This window comes from Oryza glaberrima, chromosome 10 (genome assembly GCF_000147395.1).
Source record: "Oryza glaberrima chromosome 10, OglaRS2, whole genome shotgun sequence".
Taxonomy (NCBI): Eukaryota; Viridiplantae; Streptophyta; class Magnoliopsida; order Poales; family Poaceae; genus Oryza; species Oryza glaberrima.
The window spans coordinates 3,316,722-3,325,293 of record NC_068335.1 but is presented as its reverse complement, the minus strand read 5'-3'; the positions used below and the strand labels follow the sequence as shown (position 1 = coordinate 3,325,293).

Sequence of the window (8,572 nt, the reverse complement as noted above, 5' to 3'; positions counted from 1 at the left end):
GGCCGACGACCCAAAGGAAGGAGGAGAAGAGGAGAGCGGCCGGTGGAGGGGGAAGGAGACTTGGGCCGAGCCCAAGGGAGGGAGGGGAGAAGATTTAATTCGTTTTCTTTTTATATAAATGAGTTTAATGAACTTTGTGACTTTAAAATTATTTCTTGAGCTCCAAAAATTCATGGAAAAATCCGGAGGGTATTTTAGGGCACAGAGAATATTACAAAATATCCTCATCCAATGATTTTTAAGGGAAAATTTTAATTCTCCCATTATTTCACTTAATTAAATTGCTTTAACTTTTATTTAATTTCTAGAAAATGCATTATTAATGATTTTTAATCCCGAACGAAAATCGGGGCGTTACACCACGCAAGCCACACAAGGTATATTTTAAGGACACGACTACACAGTTACCGGTCGCTAGTTTGGTTAAAGCAACGACCACTCTATCTCACATATGAATCCTCTTTAGCTAAAAAAAATAGTGCACATTTTTCTAAACCTCTTTGATAACTTTTATCTTTTAAACTGTATATTATTTTAAAAATATATTTGCATCATTGTACTCCACTCAAAATATATGACAAAACGAGATCAACGGTTAATATATACAAACATTTTATTAATTTGAAAGTAATTTATATTTACATTGCAGAAGTAACTTAGCTATATAATAGAAGTAATTCTCTATAGCACTAAAAGTAATTACATTATGACTGAGTTGAAATAAAAAAAATATGTGGAATAAATTTACAAGCAAAGTGTAGAAAAGATTTTCAAGGAAATACATATATTCGTTATTTAAAGTAATCACTGTATTATATTTTTTAAAAAATTAAAATCTGGCGCCATATAGAAAGTAACTCTTTATGATAATATTAAAAGTAACTACACTGCTGGAGGAAAGTAACTTTTTAAAAAAATGGAAGTAACACTTCTAACGGTATGTTGCTACGGATCTTACAAATAATATGCAGTCTAAAACATATAAGTTATCAAAGGTTTTGTACCAAAAAGAAAATATATTAGTGTAATGGTATTAACCTCATAGCATGTACGCGAATCGACATGACATGTAGCAAATAGCATATGGTCCTTTTTTCTTGCAAGTGGTCTTGTTTTTCAACTAATCGGACGACTTACGAAAGGGCCTCTTGATAAAACCAAATAGAGAGCGCGTGCTGAATATATTTTACCATACTTTAAGGATCTAATTAAGTAGTGCCACTTACAATACTAGTAGTCAAGCATTCAGGGAATCTGGGACGGAGGAATTATAATATGAGGAGGAGCATGACAACTTGCAGAACTGGCTGGATGATGGATGGGATCGGCTGCTCCTGCTATATAAGTACATGCCCGGGGGACATAGGCGAGTGTGCTAGCTACTCCAGCTGATTCAAACCAAGCTAGGAAAAAGAAAGAAACGAGTTAATACTACTACGTCGTATATAAAACGTATACACGTCGATGGCCACATGCTGGCTACTTGCCAGCCTGCTGCTTTTGGCTTCCGCCGCCGGCGACGAGAGCGTCGTCACCGGCCGGCCTGCCGGCTGCCAGGCTAGGTGCGGCGACGTCGACATTCCCTACCCGTTCGGCATCGGCCCCAACTGCTCCCGTGGGGAGGGCTTCGAGATCGCCTGCAACACCCGAAACGGCAGCGGCGACCTGGTGCCGACCCTCGCCGCCGCCAACGGCAGCATCCATGTGCAGAGCCTGTCGGTGGAACAGCTCCCGGAGGTGAAGGTGATGCTTCCCGTGGCGTACAAGTGCTACGACTCCGGTGACAACGTCACCAGGAGGTTCTACGGCGAGGTAGACCTCAACAACAACGGCGTGTACCGCATCTCCGACAGCCGCAACATGTTCGTCGTGATCGGGTGCAACACCCTGTCCTACACCCAGAACGGGAACAGCGGCGGCAGCAACACCCACTACAGCGGCCTCTTCTACACCGGCTGCGTCTCCTACTGCAACGACTCCCGGAGCGCGCAGGATGGCCGGTGCGCCGGCGTCGGCTGCTGCCATGTCGACATCTCGCCGGGCCTCACCGACAACGTCGTCTCCTTCGGGCCCTGGACGCGTGGCTTCCAGGTAGATTTCAGCCCCTGCGACTACTCCTTCCTCGTCGACAAGAACGAGTACGAGTTCCGTAGCGCCGACCTGAAGATGGACCTCAACCGAACCATGCCGGTGTGGCTGGACTGGGCCATCCGCGACTCCGTTACCTGCCCTCCACCGGAGGTGCAGGAGAAGAAACCGGCTGGGTACGCGTGTGTGAGCGACAACAGCGAGTGCGTCAACTCCACCAACGGTCCCGGATACTACTGCAAGTGCAAGCAAGGCTACGAGGGTAACCCCTACGACAAGGACCAAGGTTGCAAGGGTAAGATTAATGTTTTTATTTTATTAGCTAACAGTTTTGCTAAATAGTGCCACCATTTTACCTTTATTTTTACCTTTCGTTGTGTACATCAACCCTGTTGATGTTTAAATTCATTATCTAAAAAAAATCTACCAGGTTTCATTTGATCTTTTCGCTATTTGATTTAGGCGCAAAAAAAAAAGGAAAAACATATTTTGTATTTTAGTAAGCAACTATATATACACGGCCGCGCGTCGCAAGTTTCACGAGTTGCGTAATTTTGCACACGTGTGGTATATAGGATTTGAACGGGGACCTCTTCTTCAAGTAGCGTCCTTACCATCTCGCCTATAAAGAACTTTGTGCATGTGGGAGAGATGCTTATTCTTTTGACTTCGCCCCTCTAAAACTTGTAATATATAAATTGCACTATAAATGATATCAAAAGGAAAATTTATCAACCACAAATTTGTAGATCACATCGAGCTCTACAATTTTGATATAGGGCACAGCTCCATCTGAGTTCATTTAAAAACATAAAAGTTTGTTTATTCAACAATAGATTTGAGATTTCGTAACGAATATCAGGACCCATAAAAAGTCTCGAGTGAAAAAACATTCAACTATATAGTTGTAGAGCTCTCCAATTTTCATAAAAAGATTTTCATCATACGACTTCATATATATCAAGATACTACTCCTTTCCTATTGTAGTAGTGCTATTATTTTGAAGGGTGGTATTTTCAAGAGAACCGCCTCAAAAGTTGATTTTTGCGAGCCTTTCCATATGAGAATCGCCTAAAATGACATTTCTTTAGGAAGTCCATATGAAAAAACTTGTTATTCTTTGAAAATGTCTAAACTTTAAAGATTTATGGAAAGTTCATTTTAAGTTCAAATGAGGTGACCAAAGCTATATATGACCCTTACAATATTTTTCATTTATATTTATGTTAGTATAATTGTTTACTTATCATTTACCTCTATATGAGTTGATATGTTATCTAACGTGACATTAGTGAATGACCATACTAAAAAAAATGTTCTAAGAAAAATATTACTCCCTCCTTCCAGAATATAAGCATTTTTAGGGTTGGACATGGTTATTAAGAAAGTATGTAGAATTAAATAGGGGACGGTTGTGTTTGGATGAAAAGTGGAGCTTGATGGGAAATTTGAATGATGGGAGATTATGATTGCTTGAGAAGAGAATGTTGGTGTAGAAGTTATTATATTTTGGGATAAAGATTTGGAGGCTCGAAGTTGTTATATTTTGGGACGGAGGGAGTTACTAAGGTCATGTTTAAGAACCCAATAGAGGGGAGATAAAGTTTTGGATTTTTGTGGCACGTTTTTCAAACTGCTAAACAGTGCATTTCGTGTGAAAATTTTCTATATAAAAGTTGTTCAAAAATATCAGATTAATCCATTTTTCAAGTTTATAATAATTAAAACTTAATTAATTACAAGTTATTACCACCTTGTTTTACGTAAAACACATAATCTTCATTTTTATCTTCATCTTCATCTTAGACTCAAACAGAGCCTAAGTCTTACTAGAACGATCTTGGAGAACTTTAGTTAACCTCAATAGGACTTAAAATGAATTTTCTATGAGTTCCTAAAAATTTTATTTCTTACAGAACCTCTTATACAAAAATAGATACTAGAGCTTATAAAGATATTTACTAGTACAAAGTTGTAGATCTAGTTAGGCTCTACAATTTTAATGTAGAATGTCTTCATCCAAGATCATTTGAAATACTCAAAAGTTCATTTTCAAAAATAGGTCTGAAGAGTTTGTAACGAATATTTAGACATCTAAACGTACTATCTAAAATGGAAAGAAAACTTTCAATGTAGATTTCATGAAGAGCTACAAATTTTATAGGCGGTTTTTTAAGAATTTGCCAATTAAAAAATAGGTTTTCATACATGGTTTATAATCCTGGGACAGCCTAAGCCATCTTGACAGGTGATTTTCATTTTGAGCTAGGTTCCTGTCAAAAAGAAAAAGGAAAAAGAAGCCAAAGCCTACGAAAATTAATTCTTTTTTTACTAGTGACAGTTGATCTAACGACTAATATATATGCTCCCTTTTATATGCACAGACATCAACGAGTGTGATGTGTCCAACAAGAAGAAATATCCCTGCTACGGCGTCTGCAACAACATCCCAGGGGATTATGAATGCCACTGCCGTGTAGGATACCAGTGGAGTGGTGAAGGCCCCAAGAAACAAGAGTGCAGCTCAAAATTCCCTCTTGCAGCAAGGCTTGCCCTAGGTACATATGCACCTCAAAATTTTTAAAAAATATATGAAATAATATACTATATATATGTCTTGAGTTTACACCAATTCAATGATTTCCCATCAACTATGTTTTTCAATTGTTTCTACAATTTACCATTCAGCCAAACAAAGAATTTCTTATAATGCCTAAAAATATAAGGGTTGGCAGTTAATTGACAAAACTAAAAAAAATCAACAATTTTAAAAAATTAGCCTCCTAGCACATAATATAAGAATATAAGTTTGTATAAGTTTCACGCTTTTTACATTTTATTATTTTTCTATAAAATATAATATTTCTGTTATGTCTCACATAGTATACTTTTCTGTGGTGTTGTATTTCTATACAAATCATCTTTCATGTGCTACACAAAATATTTTCATTCTTTTTTTGTGTAAGTTATTTCTCTCTAATGCCACATAAAAAGACTTTTCAAAAAATACATGCAAGAAATTTTGAAACATAAACAGAAAATTCTATGTTGTGTAAGGAAACTACACCAAAAATTTCATAATTTTTTAAACGTATAATGAGATAAATCAATTGTCAACCTTTGGATGCATGTCTACAAGGGTATTTTGACTTTTAAAAACAATCATATTGTAGAAACAATTGATAAATCCAGTGGCATATCGTAGAAAGCGACAATATTGATGGTAAACCATTGGAGCAATATAAACTAAGTGGTTTAAAGTAATCATAACTATCCCTTATTTATTTTCTTTACCAACTTACTCATCTCGGCCAATTAAAACCATCCTTATTTAACTTCACGTCCCTGCTAAGTATAAATAAAAAAGATTAGTTACAGCGATATATTGAACATGCCAATATTAATATAACATTAGTTATTCATAATAATATTTATCAAATAAAATGATCCTTCATTCATATTTCTGTTAAAAAAATAATACTGCAACTCATATATGGATTTGTTATGTTTGCTAATAAGTTTTTCTTAACTTTTGTAGGCATCACTTTGGGATTTTCCTTCCTAATTGTTGCTGTTCTTTTCACGCTAATGATGCACCAAAAGCGAAAAATGAATGAATATTTTAAAAAGAATGGTGGTTCAGTGCTACAGAAAGTGGACAATGTCAAGATTTTCTCCAAAGATGAGCTAAAGAAAATCACAAAGAATAATTCAGAAGTTCTTGGTCAAGGAGGCTTTGGTAAGGTGTACAAAGGGACTCTTGAAGACAATACTACGGTTGCTGTGAAGACATCAATTGAGGTAAATGAAGCTCGAAAGGATGATTTCACAAATGAAGTGATCATCCAATCGCAAATGATGCATAATAACATTATCAAGCTTTTGGGTTGTTGCTTGGAAGTGGATGTTCCAATGTTGGTGTATGAGTTTGCCGCTAAGGGAAATCTTCAAGACATTCTCCATGGTGATGCCAACATCCCTCTCCCGTTGGGCTTACGCCTAGATATCGCAATTGAATCAGCTGAAGGTCTAAGGTACATGCACTCATCAACAAGTCGTACCATACGACATGGTGATGTCAAGCCAGCCAACATACTTTTAACAGATAAGTTTATCCCCAAGATCTCAGATTTTGGGACATCTAAGCTTCTTACTGTAGACAAAGATTTCACCATGTTTGTTGTAGGAAGCATGGGCTACATAGATCCAGTATTCCATAAGACCGGCCATTTAACACAAAAGAGTGATGTATACAGTTTTGGAGTTGTACTGCTAGAGCTCATATGTAGGAAGCCAACAATATATGGTGAAAATTGTAGCCTCATCATTGAGTTCCAGAATGCCTATGATCAAGAGAACAGTGGGAGGATAATGTTCGACAAGGAGATTGCAAAACAAGAAGATATCCTAATCCTAGAAGAAATAGGCAGGTTAGCAATGGAGTGTTTGAAAGAAAAGGTTGAAGAGCGACCTGATATGAAGGAGGTAGCAGAACGACTTGTTATGCTGAGAAGATCTAGGAAGTGTGGACAGGGAAATTATAGTCTAAGTCCTCAGCACTGTGAGGAGATTACTATTGAGGGAACTCCTAAGAACTTTGGTGCTAGCATCAGTGCAAGTAGCAGTGCGACGCTTTCTGTACCAACCACTCCACTTAACTAAGAAGGAGGACAATAGGAAGGATCTACGAACAGAAATATATATTTTGTGGTATGCGTGATATAATCAATGTTATCAATCAGTGTCATTTCATTTAAAGTAAATTGTGTTTTTCAAGTATGTATCTCCTATTTATGTTTTCTGTAATTTTTGAAGCGACTTTTGTGTACTGTAGTACAAAACTGTGTAATCTATTGTTGTTGTGTGGAACTCAGGTCATGTTATAACTATTGTTGGTGTGTGGAACTCGGGTCATGTTATATATTGTCTATGGTTGTTTTGATTGCAGCACGTGACTTGAAAATGTTTCATTGAAGTGCATGCACTGTAACATTGCTTATATATATCTAAAGTAAAAAAAATCATTATCCTTACAAAGACTTTTGTGTAATCTTGCATAGTTTACATAGATAGATTGGCTTACCACCTATGCATTGCTGGGTTTCAATATGTGCCAAGAAGGAAATGCCTAACATTTGTTCTCAAAATATTTTATATTTCTATACATAGGCCCGTTTGGCTGGGCTCAAACTCCTAAATTTAACTTCAGGAGTTGGATCTAGAGTGGAGTTGTGGAGTAGCCCAAAACCAGCTCCTCTTCTCTAGTTTATTTTACAAAAGCACTCTAGTCAGCTCCGATCCCTTTTTGTGTTAAGCTGAAACTGTTTGGTTGGGCTTCAGCTCCAAGATGAGCTGGAGCGAGAGCTAGAGCAAGAGGTGGTGACGTGCCAAACTGGCCCATACATCAGCAAAAATGCCCGTGCATTACAATGTATCAAGTCAACCCTTCGCTCATTCATCTTCTCATACATTGCAACAAGAAAAACTAATATTATAATAAAAATCACATGATTAGGTTGCGGTATCGATGTCAATATAGTTTTGAAGATGATGCGGTGAATTTTTTTGGATAATGGATTAAATTCCTGCCTTTACTTCAAATAAGCTACAACCACTTATTATAAAATTCTTTGAAAGAGAGCAAACATGCAGACCACTTCATAGCGACGGGCGCGTCCCGCAAGAACAGTTCCAATATACATCGTCACCACGGAGACCAACACCATGTAGATTTCTCATAGCATGACTGCCAGTAGGCACCACATGTAGGCGTAAGCGTTAACGAAGGAACGTTAAGATAGAGATCGAACTAAGAAGGCAGGTAGATCGCCACTACCCACCTTGCAGCACGGGATGACTTATTGTTGACTTCCCCGACTATGAGGGGCGTTGAACGGTTGGAGTCCGATGACCATTATTGGTGCACTAGCATTATACTCCCTCTAATGTTTTAACTTTTTTCTAAGTTAAACTTCTGTATATTTGATCAAATCTATGAAAAAATATAGTAACATTTTCAACACAAAATAAACCAATTTAATAAAACCAATTATATTCAATGCTAGATTTAATAAAAGCATTTTGGTGTTGTAGGTGTTGCTATATTTCGTTATAAATTTAATTAAAATTAAATAAGCTTAACATAGGAAAAAAAATCAAAGTGTATAATATGGTACAGCAGCAGCAGCCGCCGCAGCCTCCGTGCATCTTCATATGTGATTTCCTTTGCCTTCAACGGAGGGTGGCCCGAGGGGTGGCGAAGATGGACGTGAAGTGTCACTCGAACTCTTGGAAGTGGTAAGAGTCGAAGCGCTAGAACGTATGCGTAAGTATGCAGTTGGTACTTCGCCGACCTACAACAAAAAGGTCCGAATCTTTTAAGCCTAATTGCGCCATGATTTGATAATGTGGTGCTACATTAAACATTTGCTAATGATGGATTAATTAGGCTTAATAAATTCGTCTCGCAGTTTTCTGGCGGAA

At 37.6% G+C, this 8,572-nt stretch overlaps 1 protein-coding gene across 1 annotated transcript; it reads left to right on the top strand.

Moving 5' to 3' along the window:
* The first annotated feature begins 1,380 nt into the window (after positions 1-1,380).
* Positions 1,381-6,957, top strand: LOC127753292 (wall-associated receptor kinase 2-like). Its single transcript, XM_052278773.1, has 3 exons — positions 1,381-2,383; positions 4,474-4,647; positions 5,628-6,957. The coding sequence occupies exons 1-3, from the start codon at positions 1,465-1,467 to the stop codon at positions 6,749-6,751; spliced, it is 2,217 nt and encodes a 738-aa protein (XP_052134733.1). The 5' UTR covers positions 1,381-1,464; the 3' UTR covers positions 6,752-6,957.
* The last annotated feature ends 1,615 nt before the right edge of the window (positions 6,958-8,572 follow it).

Coding starts and splice junctions, on each gene's coding strand:
- LOC127753292 (XM_052278773.1), top strand. CDS start 1,465: ATGGCCACATGCTGGCTACTTGCCAGCCTGCTGCTTTTGGCTTCCGCC. Junction 2,384..4,473: donor CAAGGACCAAGGTTGCAAGG/GTAAGATTAATG, acceptor TTATATGCACAG/ACATCAACGAGTGTGATGTG. Junction 4,648..5,627: donor TGCAGCAAGGCTTGCCCTAG/GTACATATGCAC, acceptor TAACTTTTGTAG/GCATCACTTTGGGATTTTCC.